Here is a 21,974-nt window from a genome sequence, read left to right as displayed (position 1 = left end):
ATCTGGGGATAGTGTCGATCCTTGAGGGACTCCAATTGAGATAGGGCACGGAAGTGAGATTGATTGGTTAACCAGGAAGCGCTGCGTTCTGTTCTGTAAAAAGGAATCGAACCATTTCAGCACAATTGCCGACAATCCCATCCTGTCCCTTAGCCTGGTCAGTAATGCTTCATGATTTACCGTATCAAATGCCGATGACAGGTCTAGGAGAATCAGCAAGCATGCTTGATTTTGGTCAAGGGCCTGTAGCGCGTCATCAATAATATGGAGAATCGCTGTTTCCGTGCTGTGCCCTGCTCTGAATCCTGATTGGCATTCATCTAGCAAGGAGAACTTGGTGATGTGTTGGCTCAGTTGGTTCTGCACACATTTCTCAGTCAGCTTGGCCAGTAAAGGGATGTTGGTCACTGGGCGAAAGTTATTTGGATCTGATGCATCCGCTGTGGGTTTTTTGATTATGGGAACGACTTGACCTGTTTTTAGGCAGTCGGGAAGGATCCCTTGTGACAGTGACGCATTTATTATTTCGGTCCATATTGGAATCAGGATGTGATTGATTTCTTTTACGCATTTTGCAGGCAGAGGGTCTTGGTAGTGGTTGTTAGGTTTGATTCCTGAGAGCGTCTTAGCAATCATGTGTTGGTCGTACAGTTCGAATGTTTCCCAACTCGCCTTGTTTTTTGCCATAGAGCAATCCGTTGTAGAGTCGGCATCGTTAGTAAACCGAGGTTCGTTGGGAAGGTTCAACGCCGAGTTTCTAAGCTCTATTTCGAGTGCTTTGGCCTTTTCCGTGAAAATGTGGAAAATTCATCACAGCTTAGAGGTGTTTTTGAATTTTCTTGCACTGTTTTGGCTAGTTTGTTTGATTGCTCCTTTAGGATTTCAAATAGTTTTCAGGGTCTGTTTTTGGCATTATCCAGTTCTGCTCTTATAAATTCCTTTTTTGAGTTGATGATCTTTTTATTATATTGGTTCCTTATTTTTCTGAGGGATTCCAGTTCTGGAGATGATGGGTGTTGCCTCCATTTTCTTTCGGCCATTCTCAATTTGCGTCTATCTTCGTTTAGTGCTTAGTTAAACCACGGGTTTTTAGTCTTCTCTGAGATTTGTTTAAATTTTAATGGCATGGTGTTATTAACAATATTTTCGACAGCTGCTATGTATTGATCCGTCAGCTCATTAACTTTTTTCAGGTTGTTGGGTGGCTTTAAGTCTCTTTCGCAGCTTTCGACCAGTAGTTCCATATTAGCTTTTTTTGTGTCTCGAGTCCATTTTTTGGCCTTGAAAGGTTGTCTGGTCCTACCTTTTCTCGTTGTGGGTATCATGAATGTTATGGCGTGATGATCAGACCAGTCACATGGTGTTATGGAGTGGATTGTTGCAACTTTGTTTCTTGAGATAATCCAGTCTAACGTCGCTCCTTTAGAGTGTGTGGGTAGTGTGCACGCTTGAGTGAGGTTTAGTTCAGTGAGGAAACCTTTAAGCATGTTGACCAGTTTGTCATTGCAGTTCTCCCAGTGAAGGTTGAAGTCGCCTAGAAATATGTTATTGGCAGCGTTGTTAGAGTTGGCTGTTACGATCTCCATTAACTCTACTATAAACTTTGCGTAATCTCCAGGTGGGTGGTAAAATGTATGCAAGTTGCATCGTTGAATGTTAGTTGATCTTATGTTAAGACCAAGATACTCACATGATTCTAGCGGGTCGGCCTGAATTTGCTTAACCTCTATGTCAGATCGATGAATACAGGCTATCCCTCCCCCTAGCTTTTTGTGTCTATCAAGTCTCAAAATGTTGAATTGCGGTGGTACTAACAGATCCATGGTTGGGGATGAAGATTCCGTAAGCCATGTTTCTGTAAGGATTGCCAGGTCAATGTCCTTGTTGAGGATGAGGTCTGCTATGTCCCATGCATGTTTGGTTGCTGATCGACAGTTGAGTAGTAGGCAGGTCAGATGTTTTTCTTTTTTTTTACTAGCATTCGCGTTTTCGGCTTCGTTTGGTGTTAGCTGTATGTGATGTAAGTTGTGGGGGTTGGATGTTCTATCGTTTTTTCTCGATGTTCTGTTAGCGTCTAGTGGTATTGTTTTGATTCTCTCCTCTTCCTTGTGGTCCGATAGATCATATGTTCGGATTAAGGCCAGCGTTTCTTCTTTAGATAATGATTTAGTCCTGTCTGGTCGGTTGTCTCTCTGTTTTAAACGCATGTCCGCCTCGTTACTCTTTCTATGTGAAGAATGTACAAGGTTTTGGATATCCGTGACTTTAGCGTGAATGTTCACCGTCATCTCTTAAATTTTTTCTGTCGCCTGTACGGTATTAATAGTGGCTTGTGCTAGCTTGCTCACTAGTTTCTGAAGCTTATTTAAGTCCTTCTTGTTCTGGTGAGATTTCTTAGGGGCGGCAGATCTGTACATCCGCTCTACTCTTCTCCTTTTTGGATCAGTTCTTAGTTGCGCTGCTATTTTCTTTATCTCCTGCGCACTCTACCCGGATCGAGCGAGGCTGCAGCGGCGGCAAGAGTGAAAAATTACAAGGTGGCTGGCTTTGATTGATTAAGGGGTGCCTGCGAAATGCTCCGAAGCTGAGGCCAGCTGCCTGAGGAGGTGCCGCGGCCCGACAGCGAGAGTGTCCCCCGCTGCGTTGGTGGGCCTTAGATGGCATTAAGCGCGGCCCCCCTGGCTGATGGACTGCGGCCTGCGCCCTGCTACACGAATCTGCCTGGATACCGTCTGTCCCTGAGACTGGACTGCTGCCCTGCTGGGGGACACGGATGTTCACTGGTCGACAGGGCGACGGCTCCGGTGGGGTGAGTGAGGCGCTGGGAGAGTTGGGCCTAGCTGGCCGGGCGGCATGGGTCTTGCGGAGTGCGGCGACCTGTGGTGAGGCGGTGCCTTGTGGGGCCTACATGTCGGGGATGCAGGGGGTCGCGACTTGAGTGGTGCTACTTACTGTATACTGGTTGGCTACTGGGCTATCCCCTGGCACCGGGGGAGTGCTACCTGTCGGCCTTCTTAGCACGCTGTTGGCCGGAACACGTTTGAGAGGCTGCAGGTGGCCTCATGGTTGCGAGAAACGGTGACAGTGTCAGTTCTGAATTGGGGGTGCTTGCCCTGAGTGTTGTGCGGCCGGGCTGACTGTGAGAGGCTCCGCTCGCCAGTGACTGATCACCTTTGTACGGCTTGATCTGTTGTGGCCCAGCTGTGAGGAGCGGCGGCGCCGCGAGGCTTGGGCTCTGCCCTAGAGGAGCCTCACTAGTTGGTGGACTACATGACGTCAACTTCTGAGGGCGATAAGCTGGGCCCACGGGAGTGTGCTGCACAGCGGGGCAGCTGCGGAGCTTGTTGAGTGGAGTGGCTACATTGCAGGTTGTTCTCCAGTTGGCTGTTTGGTAATACTGGGCTTTTTGGCTTCACAGCGGACCGCCATGGGCAAGTCGAGGCCTAGACAGGCTACGCTTCACTTTGACAATAAAAGGCTGACGCGCATGACAGATGGCATGGGTGATCAAAATGACTCCTGTGGCGCTTCGAGCCTCACGGAAGATGCAGAGGATGACACCAGGTCGATACTTCTGGAGTTACGGGCGGGTATGAAATCCATTGACAGCAAAATCGACGCTTTAGCGACTGGATTAGATGTAGTTAATAAAAAAGTGGACAAGCATGAGCACCGTTTGGACTTTCTTGAGAACTGCGTGTCTGATGGCCATGGCGAACAGGCTACGGCACGCACACAGATCGTGAAAATGGAAAAGATACTTGAGGTGATTTGCGCAAAAAATGAGGATTTAGAAGCGCGCTCCAGGCGTAATAACGTGCGCATTATTAGTCTTTCAGAAGCCACGCCCATATCTAAAATGGAGCCCTTACTAGAACTCTTTGGATCCGTTCTCTCTAACGTGATGATAGTGGAAAGGGCACACAGATCCTTGGGTCCAAAGCCTAAACCGGGGGCGGCCCAGCGCCCAATCATTGCGCGCCTGCTCAACTAAGCAGATAGAGACGCTATTCTGAGATAGGCCAGGGCAAAGGAACCAGTGATGTTCAAGGGGGACATATTATCCTTCTTTCCAGATTACACGCCGGCTTTACAGTCAGCGAGAAGGGAGTTTGTGCCAGAAAAGAAGTTGCTAAGAGAGGCGGCTGGGCCATATGCAATGTTATACCCGGCGAAATTGAAGATAACTCACGAGGAACAGTCACACTTCTTTACCGATGCAAAATCTGTGTTAAAGTTCACCAAACACATTTGCAAGGCAAAGCAGCGATGGAAACCGGTGGATGATGAACAGGCGGTGTCAGGACTGGACGATGCAGATTAATGATACGATAGCGGATGGCTGCTTGTGTGCCTTTCTGAATATGCTTGCTCTGGTCCTGTTAAGACTAGTATGACGCAAGTCAGGTGCGGCGTTGGGGGGGAGCGGGGGTGGAGGTCCTTTTCTTTCTTGCTGTTTTTTACAGATCCTAGGTGGGGTTGCTGATTGTTATTTGCTGCAATGTGAGGTTGTGCAGAGGCAGCTGGGACACTTGGGTAGTTCCGGCGGCCGCACCTTGGTGCGTGTACACGTTGCTGAACCTCTTCCCCAAGAGGGTAGTCCTCACATGGCTGTTGGTTTGAGGGTGGGTGGGGGGGAATGGTCTCGACCTGATTGGGAGGTTGGAGTGGGAGGTGGGGGTGTAGGGATTGTGAAGATTTTTTCTGTTTTGTTTTCTTTTTGCATTGAATTTAGTCAACTGTGTAAGCTACAATGTGATGCTCTCGTAGAAATGTTACTGTCTCACAACAGTTTATGCTGTGCTCCTCTGGGTCCTGAGTTGCTAGCCATAGATAATTGGATTTATACTGTCTGATGGTGGATAAATGTACGATGCTAACCTGGAATGTTCAAGGTCTCAATTTTCCCAAAAAAGTGCGGCAGGTGCTTGCATACTAGACATCAGATACAAATAGCTCTGATGCAAGAAACACATCTGACTAAGTTAACTGAGCATGGAGTGATGTGCAGGTGGGCAGGCTTTCGGTTTGCTGCTTCGTACTCTTCATATGCGTGAGGGGTGATGAACTTGGTCAAGAAAGGGATGAATTTTCAGGCGCTACACACATACACCGATGACGATGGCAGATGTGTAATGGTGTGTGGGAAACTGCGAGGCACGCTGGTCATCATCATAAATATGTATGGACCGATAGTGGATGACCTGGGGTGTGTTGACCGCATTTGTGGAAAGTTGAGAGACTTGCCAACTGCCCCTATTATCTGGGGGGGGGGTGATTTGAACACTTATCTGAATGCGCAGCTAGATAAATCGAACCCCATTTCGCACAGCACCCCTAGAGTTGCTGCGAGAATACTGCAAGCTATGAAGAATTTGGGCTGTGTAATGTCTGGAGAGTGCGACACCCGCAGAGGCGTGAAGGTACGCATGCAATGCCTATGCATGGTAGCTGGTCAAGGCTCGACTATTGGTTGCTTGGTGGAGAGCTGATGGAATGGGTTGAGGATGTTGCGTCCCTTGCTCGCACAATGTCAGATCATAGCCCGGTGAGATTGGTCCTGAGACTTCCGAGGGTGGTGCACCGTCCTTTTACATGGAGGTTGCGGTCGGAGGCGCTTCTGGATACCATGTATGAAAAATCGATACATGAGGCCATAGTTCAATATTTCACGTTAAATAAAGGCACTGTTGAGCAAGCTGCCACACTCTCAGAGGCCTTTAAGGTCACCATCAGGGAAGTGTGCATCGGGACGGCAGCTGGTATACTCAGAAATATACGGACGCAACTCCAAAACATTGAAAACAAATTACGTGCCTTGGAAAGGGATTACGGGATTCAGCCTGAGATGGCTAAGCTAGCTCGGATACAAAAATTGATTGGGGAGTATGATTTGTTTGCTGAGGCGGAGATTAAGAATTTTTATCCCGTAGATATACAGCCAGACAATACGGTGAGGCGGGCACGCCGGGTTGTACGCTGGCGTTCAAAATCAGGTAGCGCCTTGAACAGCAGCGCATGGATAGAATAGTGGATGATACAGGAGTCGAGCATTGTACTCCAGAGGCTATCATAGAGCAGTTCTGTGTGTTTTATACAGATTTATATAGCTCACGGGGTATGACTTCGGAGAAAGAATTTGTCGCATATTTGGAGAATATAGCCTGTGCTTGGCTGTCCGACGTACAACGAAAATATCTCTGCCTGCCCATAGCCGCGATGCATGTACAGCCACAGGAAGAAGAGGTAGGCGTGGGCCAAGAAGGAAGGACGCTAGAGGGGTCAGTAGCACGGATCTTGTTGTCACTTCAGAACTAAGTACTAAGGGGGCATCCCCAAACCCGACTCAGAGCTTTAGCCCGGATTTAAGCGCAGCAAAAAAGAAAAAGAAAGACTCCACATTTCTTTGCGCAGAGGTTAAAGCGAAATGCTCAAAAAATTGTAAAGCAGCTAAGGGTCTTAAGACTGTTGTTAGTCTTGGGTCTAAGATCACGCAATCCCTTTGGTCCTATTTTGAGGTAATACCGCAAGTACTGGATCTGTCAGAGGTCCGTGATACACCTGGATCTGTGCCTTCGATTTCTCCCTTTTCTCCTATGGACCCTGAGCCATCTTCTCTACTATCTAAGACTCCTCTGGCCAGAGTCATGAACGTAGCAACCCCTGTGGATGAAGTTAAGGTTAGTGAAGGGAGTGCGGTGGGCTTAGTTTCTGTTCCCGCAATACTATCCTCACAATCACCCCCTCAGCAACCTGTGATGCTAGAAGAGTTAAGTGAGGTGGATGTTGATGCACCAAATGGGGCTGTCACAGAGGCAGCGACAGAGGCAGGCTTACTAGGGCTACAAGGGCAACAAGGAGAGTTGTTACGGGAGTGTATGGCTTCGCTCCCTAACAGTATTACTGAGGGTGATGATACTGGTGTGATGGCCTCTTCCTTGCAACTCATGTTTTCTTCCCTGTCCACGGATATTAAAAAAGGCTTTGATGTGTCAACCATAAACCAGCTGGAGATTAGGAATTTTTGTGAATCCCTGGAGAACAAGATAGACGGCCTAATTTCCAGAACAGCTATACTTGAAGAAATCGTGGCTGGTCTTTCTTTGCATCTAGATCAAGCTAAGGGTGATATCATCAAGCTTAAAAAGGAAGACCTAATGTTATCCAAAAGAATGGAATCGATGGAAAACAATGCTAGGCGCAACAACATTTGCATTCTCAACGTTCCTGAGGGGAGTGAGGGTTCAGATATCAAACAATACGTTATCTCACTCTTAAAAGAATCATTGAATTTTGAACAATTAGCGGAGGAGCTGGCTATTGATATTCAACGTATCCATAGGGATCCCTTTAGAAAGAGCCCTCAAATTTCTAAACCTAGAAAGATTATTGTAAACTTTCACACTTATACTCTGAAGGAAGCCATTCTTAACTTAGCCCTGAGCCAGAAGTCTTTGTCTGGGAAGGGGTTCAATTTTCAGATTAGGTCAGATCTATCCAGGGTCACCTTGAAAAAACAGTGGGAGTTTGGGAGACGGCTTGATGCTTTTAGGAAGTTAGGGGCAACCGCACAACTCATGTTTCCAGCTGCGCTGAAGATAATGCATAACAACAAGATGTATAATATTAGATCTGTTCAGGCGACAGATGAGCTATTGTTGTCCTTAGGGGAATGACAAGGGGTCCTCTGGTTAGATATGTCATAGGCTACTATCAACACTAATGTGGTTCTATTGTACCTAATCTATATAGCTCTTTTCACCTAAATCTTTGTTCCAGATGAAAAATAAGGGAAAGCAAGGAAAGCAAGGAAAGGAAAATAAAAAAATAAAAAATATATAATAAAATCCTCTATATTTGGAAATAGAGCCATAAAAGGGGACGGGTGAAGTGTTCTCTAGATAGAATTTTAGATTCTAATTGTTTATTAGTTGAACTATTTGGTTAGGGGGATTATTAATTTTTTTTAGTACATTTTTTTTTCCTGCAGTCTCTAGTCTGTACAATGAAGAGGCCTGGCGGATCCTCTGGTTGGGGCTCTATCTTCTGGACTTGCTCCGGATAGATAGAGCAAGGGTTTCCCAAGGGGCGGCGGGGGGGTATAGTTTAGGGCACTGGGTAGAGGGTGGGTGTGGCAAGGGAGAAAAATTAAAAATTTCCTCTTTTTCTGCTTGGTACTGGTTAGTTTTAGCAATGAGAGCTTTACTTGCAATAGAGTGGGTATTGCTGGCTTCTTTTTTTATGGGAGGTTTGAGGGCGGTGGGTCTTGATTCTTATGAATTGTCCGAGAGTTCTCTCTTGGAATGTTAATGGCCTTCGCATCAGACCTAGAGGAGACAAGATTATGCAGTATTTGTGGGATTCTGATGCGCAGGTCATTGTTCTCCAGGAGACGCATCTTATTGAGTCCGAAATGCTCGCTTTAGCAAACAAAAATAGATGGATTGACCTCTGTATTTCAACAACACAATCCATGAATATTAGGGGTGTTACGATCATCTTCAAGAGACCCTTAAAAGCAAGGCTAGTTTCTAAACTAGTAGACCCAGGTGGCAGATGGGTCATTGTAACGGTAGTCATCGCTGGGGCCCAAATTACTATTTTGGGCTATTATGGGCCTAACCAGGATGATCTATCGGTCCTGAAGTCTATCTTTTCTCACTTATTGTCTTTCCCGGAACCGATCATCTTGGCTGGGGACTTTAATATAGTTTTGGACCCCTCTCTTGATAAAACCCCCAGTAGCCGGCCTTTAATTCTCTCTAAAACCAGGGTCTTCTTGCTTAATTGCATGAAGCAGTATGGCTATATGGACATCTGGAGAATTAGGTCGGGCCAGCTTCAGGGCATTTCTTTTTGCAACAAAAAATACCATCATCAGTCAAGAATCGATTTTATTTTAATTATCCAGAAATTGGCTGATCTGGTTAAGAACGTCTGCACCTTCCCTCCCATATATCGGACCACTCTGCTGTATTTATGGAACTTCTTCGGTTCCCTAAAGTCTCCCCTAGAATTTGGTCTTTTGACCGCTCATTACTCTCGCCGTCAGAAGATATTGCCTTCTTTATAAATGAAGCCGAATGCTTTATGAATTACAATATTGGCTCGGCTGCATAAGGGGCTGTATGGGACTCTTTTAAGGCCTTTTTAAGGGGTCTAATTACTAATAAGGTTTCTTATCGGAGGAAACTTTATAGAGGTGGCATCTATTGAAGCTAAGATGGTCAAGATTCAAGCTGAATTTGATTCAAATACAGTCTCGACTAGCAAGGCTTTACAGCTATTGCAAGTTACTTCCCTTAAAGGGACAGTTGGGCTCAGTCCTAGATACACGTATTCTTGAAAAATGGGAAGCCAGTAAAATAGCACATTTCCAGTATGGTGAAGGGGCAGGGAAACTATTGGCCTGGAAGGCAAAAACCGACCAGGTTTGTAACAACCTAGATTCCATCTCCTGTAATAATGTGGTATTCACGTCGGATGATGATATTAGAAAGATATTTCGACAATTTTTTCAAATCATCTATCACGAATTCAAACAAATTAAATTAGAGGAAATTGAGAGTTGGTTGAGTGGGATTTCTCTCCCCTCATTGACCTCAGAACAGCTTACCTCTCTTGATAGCATTATTACGGAAGAGGAGGTCAGGGCAGCTATTTTATGTAGTAAGAGGGGGAAGGCTGCAGGACCTGATGGCTTTCCTGCTGAAATTTACAGGGCTTTGGAACAGGCAATTGCTCCATTCCTTACTATACTATTTAATCAAATCTTGCAGGAAGGCCTGCCACCCCCTGCCTCTTGGGATGGCGCATCAATAACTTTGATCTTAAAACCGGGTAAGCCAGCATCGTGCTGTGGGTCATATAGACCAATTTCCATTTTGAATGTGGATTATAAAATCTTTGCTACGGTTCTGGCGAGGAGTTTGGGTGCTGTAGCACCTAATATTTTACAGCAAGATCAGAAGGGATTTGACAAGGACCGTCAACTCTATGAATTGACATATGATCTGATAGGGGCTATTGACATGGCAACATCCGCTCCCTTCCTTTAGCTGTTCTGACGCTCGATGCAACCAAGGGCTTCGACAGGGTGAATTGGTCATACCTGTCAGGGGTCTTGGCAAAATTTAACATCAGTGATGGTTTTCGTCGAGCAATCAGACTACTCTATCAGAACGCCACGGCTTGTCTGTTGGTAAAAGGAGAATTGTCAGACCCGTTTACTATCACAAGGGGAACACGTCAGGGCTGCCCTCTCTCCCCTCTCCTATTCGACTTATATATTGAACCCTTTGCGCAACGATTGAGGGATGACATTAACATCAAATCTTTTAAGTATAGGGGATGGGAGAAGAGGGTGGCCCTGTACGCTGATGACATCCTGATTTTCTTTTCAGAAATACGCACAGCCCTTCCAGCTGTTATTAAGTTGGCCTTGGATTTCGGGGAAATCTCCAGATATGAGGTTAATGCCTCAAAAACAGAGATGTTAGTTTGGAATGATGATGGCTATGGGACAGGTATTCAGCCTAGTTCAACCTTGCGTTATCTAGGACTTAATATTGTTAAAGATATACATAAAATTTAAAAAAATAACGTTTCTGCCATAGCAAAAGACTGCCGTAGACTTATGCGATCTTGGTCAAAATACCTATTATCTATTTTGGGAAGAGTTAATCTGATAAAGATGACCATTTTACCAAAAGTTTCTTTTTTATTTAATACTAGCAGCCCGTCCCGACTTTGTCCGGGTATAAATTGCTGCCGGCCAGTAGTATATTGTTTTGTAGAATTTCGTTTTGATAGCATTCCTTATCTGTGACAGGCCTGTGAAACGCTCTGATTCACAGTGCACTGCTGATGCACTTAAGAGTGTGCGTTCAGTAGTCTGTGAACTCGAGTTTCCCTACTTTATTTTTCCTTGCATTATTATATAGCGCGAATTCAACAACATGGCATGAGCACAATTTACATTACAGAAGAACACAGGGGCATATTATCAAGGGGGTTTATCTCTGCTTTTTTGGCTTTAAAAGCCAAGAAAGCGGAGATAAAATTATCTCCCTATTACCTAGCTGCCGCTAACACTAGTTAGCAACAGCTAGTAGGAGATAGCGACCATCTTGGGCCCCACTTTGCATGTCAGTGATATTTATCACTAATGAGATGCAAAGTGGGCGTGCCAAGATGTTAGTGACTGAAAACAGTTGCTAACATCGCTATCTCCTATTACCAACTTTTGGAGATATTCGCGCTAAGCAGGAATATCTCCAAAAGCTAACACCTGCCCTGAGCAGTTCTTAGCCATGTTATCCAATGGGAGGTGGATAACATGGCTAAGAGCATTAGCTCGCTAATGCATGAATATCGCTGACTTTTCAGCGATATTCATGCTTTGCGGCGATTTTTACCGCATTTGCGTTAAACCTTGGTAATACCAAGGTTTATTTGCGGTAAAAATCGCCGCAGCGATGCGGTAAATTTTTGTCTCTAACCAAGCAATAGCGATAATTATCGCTATTGCTTGGTAATATGCCCCACATTCCTTTGTGGTAGGCACGGGCAGACAAAGCAATTTGCTTAGAATCACAGGATGTTGAGCTGATGCCGAGATTCGAACGTCGCTCCCCAGCTCTAAAGTTCGCAATTCTAGAACTTGTGGCGGGAGGTGTGTTTAAAAGTGTATGTCAGTGCTGGCCATCAATGAGAGAGACCTGTCATTTTTCAAATGGGTGGTAAAAAAATATGAGTTTGTTGCTGGAGATGTGGGCCACCATGTCACCAATGTACTTACCGGGGGAGAGTAAACACCCATTATTCCGCAACTTTCTTTCCGCATACCACCACTCCGCATACTTTCATTACGAAAGTACCATGACTCCGCAATGCCATTATAACACATTTATTTATTTATTTTGAAAGTTTTATATAGCGCGAACAAGATCTTCGCAGATATCAGAGCGCTTTACATAGGAGAGGTGCAGATATACACAGATACATCTATAGTGTTAAAAGTACAGTGAAATGATATCATGGTATTACATTTTATATGATTTTACCACGCATACATTTACAATGAAATTCGCTGTAAATGCATGAATGGTCAAAGCATGTGGTTTTATTTAATGTTTGGATACGGTAAGTATGGGTATAGGGGTATATGTTTTGGGGTACTGAAGTATATGTTTTGGGGTGTTTGGGTATTTTAAGGGTTCAGATATAGTTTTGGGTTATTTATTTATTTATTTATTTATTTAATGGTTTTTGTAAAGCGCGTAGTAACTCCGAAGAGCATCCCAGCGCTGATCTGCTTCTCCAGGGGTTTTAGCCAGCCAGTGAGATTATATTTGCGGGAAAAGTAGGGTTTTTAAGGTTTTCCTGAACTGGAGATAGTTCGGTTCTGTCCTGAGTTTCCGGGGTAAGTGGTTCCATCGTTTAGCCGTGTGAACCGAAAAGCGACGGCCACCGGTCTTGGCTTTTCTCACTCTAGGGACTACAATGAGATTTTCTGTATTGGACCGGAGATTTCTGTCTGCTTTGTATGGGATTAAAAGTTCTTTCAGAAGAGGGGGACCGTTGTTGTTGAGGGTTTTATGGGCCAGGCAGAGGGCTTTGAAAACGACCCTTTCTCTGACTGGGAGCCAGTGGAGAGAGTTGAGAGCCGGCCTGGCGGAGGATCTTCCAGGTGTGCCCGTGAGTAGGCGGGCTGCGGCGTTTTGGACTTTTTGCAGTGAGTTCAAGGTGGCTTCAGGGGCACCCAAGTATAAAGCGTTGCAGTAGTCTAATCTTGCCAGGATTAGACCCTGAATGAGGAGCCTCCTCATTCATTATGGGGTACAGGGGTAGTTTTAGGGTTTAGGGATAGGTTTGGGTTTTGGGGTACAGGGGTATTTTTAGGGTTCAGGGGGTAGATTTGAGTTTTTGGGGTAAAGGCTTATTTTTAGGGTTCAGGGCTAGGTTTGGGTTTTGGGGTACAGGGGTATTTGTAGGGTTCAGGGGTAGGTTTGGGTTTTGGGTTACAGGGGTATTTGAAGGGTTCAGGGCTAGGTTTGGGTTTTGAGGTACAGGGGTATTTATAGGGTTCAGGGCTAGGTTTGGGTTTTGGGGTACAGGGGTATTTTTAGGGTTTAGCTATCAAAACAAAATCCTACAAAACAATATACTACTGGCCGGCAGCAATTCATTCCCGGACAACGTCGGGGCGGGCTGCTAGTATGCTTATAAAAAAAGGCTTTAAGAATGGAAATCCTTACTTTAAATGTTTTCCCGTTGTCCAAAATAATGAACCTGATTTTTGTAACTTTTTAAAACAGCAGTCTGAAATGCAGGATTTTACCCCGTGCTTGCCCTTACAAAATCCTCCGTGGCCTACAATCAAAACAACAGCTGCTGCTAAGCGACAGTTAAAACACAGCTGTTCTAAAGCTTTTTTTAGTGTTGAAATGGAAGCACTGTGGCTGTCTATTTAAAACTAAGGCATTTCAATGCATGTTCTATAATATGTGTTTAGTTCAGCAAAATCCAATTTACTCAGATGCTGTGTTTGCCTGTTTATCTCTAATATAATGTATGTAAGAAAACTGTTGTAATTGGTTATTTATTGCAAAACACACAATTTTGTTTTTGAGGCCTATTTTATTCCTATTCAATGTGAATCCGAATTTTATCTTTTAAGCATTGGCAGTTTGTACATGTGCATAGTTGCTTACTCTTATCAATCTAATAGTAACATGTAGCTATTTAGCATATCATGTGGTATATTTCTGGATTTTTATTTAATTTTTATTCAATATTAATTAAATGCGATTTTGCATAACAGACTGATGTCAGCAAGAAAACACAAACAAACACATTGAGCTAATTCCAGGCATATACAGAAGGGGTCATACACTCAGAACACATGAAACAGCGCGCTTAAGAGCCATTATTTCACAAATAGCGCAATCACAGAAGTATCACTAATGTGAAACCACAAACCCCATAGACATTTAAACACACGATTAACCCACAGATCAACACTTAGGAAAGAAACAAAGGACAGCCCACAGACTGTACTTAAACCAAACCATTTGTAAATGCTAGTTGTAAGTCATATTTACAAGAAGCGCTTCGGCAAAAAAAACAGCCCAACAAATTATTTTATTTCCAAGAAGCCAAAATACAGTCAATTCACTAGCTTTGTCTGGCAGAACACCCACAAAAATCGCTCTGCATTTCTCCATTTATAAAAGTGCCCAGAAAAGGATCCTTGTTGGTACTATTGTCATTTTAATTCCCTGGCGATACAGAATCACCAAGGAAGAAATATGTTTTTATACCTAAACCTATTTAGGTATTCCATCAGGGGTACCTTCAAAAAACAACACATTCATCGATGTGTGCTTGAAACAGGCAAGTCAAAAATAGTGCAAAATATGCAGTATTATCATCAAAGTAGCACTTAAGGTTGAAAAGTTCCATATGGAAGCAGTGGAAATGTGAGGCTCTCTCCCACGCATATATAGCCCCCTGGGGTAGTTTCAGTGGTTCTGAGCTGCAGCAATTTGTGTTCCAGGTTTTCAAATGCATCCAATGACCAGCTCCGCGGTGGTGGAGCACCCCTACCATGATTTTCAAAGTTTCATTAGGCTACCACGATTGCAGTTACAATTGGCTCAGCAGCAGGCAGAGCTCACAGGAATCTTCCTGAGCCTGGCCGGGGTTAGATAGATAATGGATTTTCACAGCACTACCCCCGCTTGTGCCTGCTAGTAATGGTTTGAATACAGCCATCGATAGCCTGATGGCCCTGAGTTGAATGAATGTGCTGCGATGGCAGAGCCAGCTATTGCTCTACTATCAAAAACTCTGCAATCCCTATGACTCTGATTAGGGTAGAGAAACCACTAGAGCCCCACAAACACAGCAGTGGTCCGGCCTGACAAACACGATTCAGTGCGGGAAATATAATCATTTAACACATAACAAACATTTACAGCAGAAATGCACTAAAAGACATAGGAGGTTTCATCCCCTGGCCGCCAGCTCTCGGCAAGCTGGAGAATTTGAAAGGGAAGGAGAAAGGGTATACAAACATGCTCACTTCACGGACGTGCTGACCCCGTGTTTTATTAAAGGGTAGAAAAGTGCAGTCTTTTCGTGAAGTTGTGTGTGACAGTAGTCATGGGCAGGCGGAGGGAAAGAGATTAAAGGTGTGACTCTTAGTATTGTAGTAGCGGTAGCACACCTGCAGGAGAGATGCACGGGGAGACTCAGGCACTAGTAGTAATGGCAATGTGCATGCAAGGCCTTATCTCAGTCTGGAAGAGGAAGAGGACCACCTAACCCCATGAAAGGGAAGAGGAGGCTGGCTGCAAAACGAAACCTGCTGCAAAGCGGGGGACTCTCGAAGATACCAGGAGAGTTTCCCCCCCCCCCCAGCAACTGCGGCTTCAGGTGTGTTGCGTCTGCTGTCCTTCAGTTCGCCTGCTCCCACATCCCGAAAGAAGCTCCGAAACTTTTCAGATCCCCATGGGAGGAGGAGCAAGAGATAGAGACAGGGCCAGGCCCCGGTGGAAATGCCAGAAGGAGCACAGAGGTGCCCACAGGCGGTATCCAGCGCAGCGCAGCACACAACAATTGTCTGATGGGCCCGAGAATTTTAAACACAGGGAACAATCACAATGATCGCATCATACTTAGACCTGAGCCCAGCACCGCTTAGCTATCATCTGCACACTGTATTCTTTGGCTGGGGTTCCGGCTTCAGGACAATTTACTCTCTGTTAGTGTTACCCCCACAGGGGGAACACTAATAGAGAGCTGTTTTCATCATTAATTTGCATTAATGATGAAAACAGCTCTCTGTTAGTTTTTCCCCACAGGGGGAACACTAACAGAGAGCTGTTTTCATCATTAATTTGCACAGTAAATTGTCCCACAGCCGTAGCCAACTCGCAGCGGGCCTATAAACAAAGTTAAAATAAAAAGTGCCCGCCTGGGCCTCAACTGGTGAACTGACCGAGTTCACACAGTGAGTCCAGTCCTTCCTCCTTCTACAGCCAGCAACTTCTTGGCACTGCTGGTAATGCCATGGCGCACAAGTCCCATGACGATGCTTCTTCAATCGGGACAGTAGACCTGCGTCACCTGCCGCCTCGGCTCACCGATGCAGTCTGCCGGTCCGACCCTTGAGTGTAAAATGGCTTGATATATCTTTGATATTTAATGTATATTATCTATTTTGCTATTTCACAAAATAAGAGAATATAAATGAAATATTTTCTCAAAAATTTGGTATTTGTGTGTTTCTCTCTGGTGTGTTGTGAAGAATATTCTCTCTCTTGAATAACAATTATTGTGAGTAAATAATTCTGTGGCTGACCCAATTGCATTTAGAGGTCACAGCCTTCTTGGTCCATCCAAGAAGGGACGCAGGTACCACCTTGTGTCTTTACCATACCATAAATTAAAAGCATTTCATTGACTCTTCCAATTTGATGAAGAATTTAGCAGACAACATGGCGACACACAAGGGTGCTCTTATTGTCTTCTACAACTAAAAATGAGGTCCCTCCCTCAAAGAGCAGCCAGGAGTAACCCCAGGCTGCATGCAACATCTTACAAGCAATCTTCATTGCATCATAATCTATCTGTTCAGGAATCAAAACAAACTCAGAGTTCACAGCCAAAGGAAGAAAGGCAGTGTGAAATAAGTTGTATATTTACGTGTGAATCCTCAATATCGATGACACTATTTTGGTAATACATAATATAAAATTCATAACATTATGGACTTCATTCTATTGAAGTATTAAATCTGAAAGTTAAGTTAATCAATTTTCATTTTATAACAAGTTTTAAAGCTCTCCTAAATTAACATTGCAAAGTGAATATTGTTTTTAGATGTTTTATGTTAATGTTTAACTTATTATTATTTTTTTTCTAAAAGTCTATCCATTTTATTCAGTGTTTTTATAAGTATGGTTTAGCCTAATATTTTTTTTAACTAATTAATAAATGTCATGTTTTGGGGGTTGATCTGTATTATAAGGGTTTTGGGGTGGAAATGTTTTAAAGCAAATACATGAATTTTGCATATCCTTATATTCAAACGTATTCACATTTTACTCATGGAAGGTTCATATCTCATTGTGAGCGCTGAGCACAATTTGGCCAGAGTAAGAAATAAAGCTGACAGTTTATAAGGTTGTCAGTCACATCTTTAGCTTTCAGGTGGTGAATTACCAAAGGGGATGGATCTCCCTGACAGTGTATCGCCTTACCTTATATTTTCTAAATCAGCAGAAAACACCAGGACATGTTATGGTGCCAAAATTTGTCAGATGACTTTATAAAAATGGGAGATGTATAGCTTTGACCAATAAATAGTAAGGACAATAGGTCCTCCTATATCATAGAAGTCTCTGAAAATGGATGTTAATCTAAAGATCCACAAAAAATATTAACACAATCCTAAAATCTACAGAATTCAAATACAACAGTTACAATAACTGTAGTTAAGCTTAAATGCAGTCTGTTTATCTGAACAATTGTAAGAAATCCCTTGGGTTCGAAAAGAAATTGAGAAGACTTTGTCATAGTCAAAAAATATGAGGCTGATACTTCTAGGACAGGAATAGTATAACCTAAATAATGGAGACTTTACTGACGGCCAAGAGAATAGAGCAAATTACGTGCGATTTTTGTCTCCCCATTGGTAACCATCAGATAGATCCCCCAGAAAATATTCTGACCTAACCCTGTATTGCATGCAGCACCTCATAAGGAACTTTTTACATATCATAATATTTTATTCAGGAGTCTAACCAGACGCGGAGCGGCCCAAAATCAAAGCCCCCGGAAGAGGAAGTGAAGCGTGAAGTAAGTTGTGCATTTAAACATGTTCATATTTTACACATTACGGTTCAATTTTCTCGGGGTAGTAGGCAGGGGTTGTTTGTCAGTCTTAGAAATCTGCCCGGCAGTCTTAGTGTGTGGAATGGTCATAACTCAGAACGCATTTGTCACAAAAACACACTGAGGATATCTGTCAAGTATCCTTATCTCAACCTTCAACAGAGTGGAGTGAGCTCAATGCGCAGTTCTGTTTTGGAGTTGGGTGCTCCTGAGGAGTTTTCCAAAGATCAACATCCTCCACCGTGACACCAACTGATTCCCACTGTAATTAACACTATTTTGACCCATTCACATCCAATAATTTCTCCATCTCTCTGGTGGGGTAATGTTTAGGTGGATGGGGGAAGAAAGCTCTTGTTGTAGCTCTGAATTTAGCTTAAAAGCACCTGGACAAGTGATGGCGCCAAGGAGTGTTGGATGAGTTTATTCAGAAAAAACGGAATAAATACAGTTTTAACCATCTGACTTATGTTCAGTGAGGCCATTTGGTAGCACAGAAGTCTATAAAAAGTATTGTTATTAACATATCATAATTTGTCCATCTAGGATTCACCTCAAACTCAGAGCTCACCAAAGTCACAGCCCCTGAAAGAAGAACCTGAGACTGAAGTAAGTTATGCATGCAAACATATACATTTTTACACAACAAATATTCATATACCGTCCATTAAAGGAGTTCTCCAGATTTAAAAGCCCGAGCAAAAGGCGAGGGCCTTTAATTCAGGGGTGAGCCTTTAAAGGTTGGTATAGTACAGCCTGGCTGGGCTAGAAAGCTTTTAGAACATTCCGCCCCATTAGGGTAGAATGTTCCAAATAATAAAACAAAGGCCTCATGGAGCCCGAGGGGGCTGAAATCCCCTCAGCTCTGAAGCCTTAGTTCACAGCTGTTGCTGTGAATGTTCCCCAGCTAACATCGTTGGGCAGAGTGATGGCTTTTAGCTTTTGAGCATTCACAGCAAGAGCTGTGAAAAGGGGCTCAATCAGCCCATGGTCCCCCCTGGCTTGGCTGAACTGCTTTTTGTAGTTAGCCAACCCAGGAGCTGAGCAGCATTCACCCCTTCCTCCATCTGAACTCTTGGTACCACTGAGCTACAGGAGGAGAGATGGGTGAAGTCTGCGTGTGTCCTACTGCACGGCCTCTGCCTTTCGCTTTCCTTTGCCTAATTTCTATATTTTTGAAAGCCAGGGGAAAAAGAAAGGGAGCTGCTGTGTATTAGGACATAGAAATGTTGAGAGCAGCGCCAGCCTATACCAGTTTATACGGTCCGCTGCTGCGCCATTGTCTTCAATGAAGCTCTCAACATTTCTTTTTTTGTGTTTGAAAGCTTTATTGAAAGAAATTATATGAAACTACAATATGACATCAGCAGATAAAATAAAATGCAGAGTAAAACATGTTGAAAAAACAAAAACATACTGATGTCAGTACTAAGAAACCAAGCATTTTCTGGGTTTTAAAGGGAAAGGAAGGGGTGGAGGGAAGGAGGGAAGAGAAACACTGTTATAACAGAATAATGCGTATACAAGATTATCGGCATGTAAGAAAAGTGCACAATGAGTAGCAAAAAACTACACAATATCTGAAAAACATTATATTATAAATAAAAACTGTGAACGGTGGTAAATAAAACAAAGAGGAGAGGTAAAGATCATTCAGGGAGGCTTAAAATGTTATTACGAGAGAAAAGTGTACTTCTTTTGAGCGGAATGATCTAAGTAGGTGTTAAGGGCTAACCAATAAAGTTCCACATTACGAGAAGGTTTACCGGAGGAGGCAAATGCAATATCAAGTCTATGGAATTGACATAGGGAATTCCACCAACAACGTATGGAAACCATGGTAAGAGACTTCCAATTAGAGTTAATATGTTGAAATGCAAGAGCAAGCATAAGCTCAAAAAGACCAAGTGAGTGTGAAGGGAGATTTAAAGAGTCTGAGAGACTCCCCATAAACACAAGGGTAATGGAATATGGAACAGAGAGTGTAAAAATTTGAGAAATGTAAGTCCAGACTTGCTTCCAGAATGTAACTACAGAAGGACAGAAAAAGAAGAGATGAAGAAGATCAGCATCAGGTCTACCAAATGTCCAGCAGTTAGAGAAAAAGGAGGAAGTAAAGCGAGAGAGAAGAAAGAGGAGAAAGATAAAGTCTATGATACCGAAAGAATAAAGATTGAGTAAGGGAAGCGGAACAAGAAGTTTTCAGGATTTTGGACCACAGTTTATCCCAGAGATTAACAGGGCATGAGCAGCCCAAATCCTTTTCCCAAGAAATTTCCAATTCAGTTTTGGCACGCTCAGGGTTAGGAGCAGAGAAGAATCGGTAGATAAGAGAAGCTTTAGGGAGAGTGGCAAATATCACGAGAAGAGGAGAAGGAGGAGAGTGCAAAATTAAAGAAGGAAGATAATAATAACGGTCAAGAATAATTTTCATGAGAATATTATATTTCTGTGAAAAAAAACGAGGGCAATGAAATCGTCCTTGAAATTGGGGGAAGGAACAAGGCGAAGTACTATCGAAGTGCTGATTAACCCAAATGATATCCTTTGATCTCCAAGAAGTCCAAGCAATAGGTCTGTTATTGAACAAGATAAGTGAATTATACCAAATGGGCAAGAGTAAGAAAGATTCACGAGAAGTAGACAATGGGGAAAGCAAAGGTTTCCAGAGAGAAGGAGTGTGTTTAAATAAAGGGGGAATGGTATAGGGGGATATGGTAGTAAAACGAGATACATCCTGAAATGAAAAGGGCAATAATAAGGATTGTTCAATGTGAAGCCATAGGGGGGAAAGAGGAGATTGCTCTGACGAAAGCCATCTGGAGGCCTGATGTAGAGAAAAAGATTTGTGATATAGACGGAAATCAGGAAAGTTGCCACACCCATTCGATTTGACCTTGCAGAGAGCTAACAAAGAAATCCTAGCTTTTTTGTGTTTCCAAAGAAATTTTGACAAAATCGAATCAATGCGATTGAAATAGAGAGCAGGAATATGAACAGGAAGCATACAGAGCATATAAATAAGAATAGGAGCAATCGTCATTTTAATAGAATCAAGACGACCCCACCAAGAGAGAAAGAGGGGATTCCAGGAGGAAGACAATTGCTCAATCCGGGAAATAACAGCAGACATGTTTAATTTAATAGACAATGGAATAGAATTGGAAAACAAAACACCAAGATATTTTAGTTTAGTACTATTCCAGGCAAAACCAGTAGAAGAGAAAAAGTGAGGAAGACAAAATTTGGTTAAAGGGAGAATATCTGTTTTATCAGAGTTGATTTTATATCCCGAAACAAGAGAAAAAGCTTGAAATTCAGCTAATAAAGAAAGGACAGACAATTCTGGGTCTGAAATAAATAGAAGAATGTCATCAGCATATGCTGAGAGCTTTAATTGATTATAAACATATGGAAAACCAGAAATGGAAGAATTATTACGGATAGAGGAAAGAAAGGGTTCAAGGGCCAGCACAAAAAGAAGAGGGGAGAGAGGACAACCCTGACAAACCCCACGCTGAAGGGTGAAGGAAGAGGAAAGCTGACCATTAACAAGAACCGTAGCTTTGGGCATAGAATATAACAAAGATATGAAAGAGATAAATTTAGGACCAAAACCGTGCCATTTTAGGGAAGCAAATAAAAAAGACCAATCAACTCTATCGAAAGCCTTTTCAGCGTCTACAGAAATAGCTGCCAAAGGAATAGAGAGAGAAGAAGTTGTATTTAAAACATTTAAAAAGAGTCTAGAGTTATCAGAAGTGAGACGACCCTTAACAAAACTGCATTGCTCTTTTCCAATGAGGTGAGGCATGAAAGGATCTAAACGTAACGCGAGCAACTTAGAAAAGAGTTTATAATCAACATTGACTAAAGAAATTGGGTGATAGTTTTTACAAATCTTCGGATCACGACCTTCCTTAGGAATAACACAAATAATAGCGTCTTGAAAAGAGCATCGGCCACACCAGAAGAACAAAATGATTGGAAGAGAGAAAGAAGTTTAGGTAACAAAAGATCAGAAAAATGAAAGTAAAATTCAACCGGAAAACTGTCAGGGCCTGGGGTTT

General features: G+C 43.2%; 1 protein-coding gene across 1 annotated transcript in view; it reads left to right on the top strand.

The window, feature by feature from the left end:
* Nucleotides 1–5,530: 5,530 nt before the first annotated feature.
* LOC147701189 (uncharacterized) overlaps nt 5,531–21,974 on the top strand; it is a 170,759-nt gene continuing 154,315 nt past the window's right edge. The window contains exons 1-3 of the mRNA XM_086929315.1: nt 5,531–5,953; nt 17,806–17,868; nt 18,451–18,513. Coding sequence (XP_086785441.1) covers nt 5,531–5,953; nt 17,806–17,868; nt 18,451–18,513 — 549 coding nt within the window. The remainder of the gene's footprint in view (nt 5,954–17,805; nt 17,869–18,450; nt 18,514–21,974) is intronic.

The sequence above is a fragment of the Lissotriton vulgaris genome, chromosome 7, assembly GCF_964263255.1.
Source record: "Lissotriton vulgaris chromosome 7, aLisVul1.2, whole genome shotgun sequence".
Classification (NCBI taxonomy): domain Eukaryota; kingdom Metazoa; phylum Chordata; class Amphibia; order Caudata; family Salamandridae; genus Lissotriton; species Lissotriton vulgaris.
The sequence above is the reverse complement of the archived record's forward strand: the minus strand, read 5'-3'. Positions and strand labels throughout refer to the sequence as shown.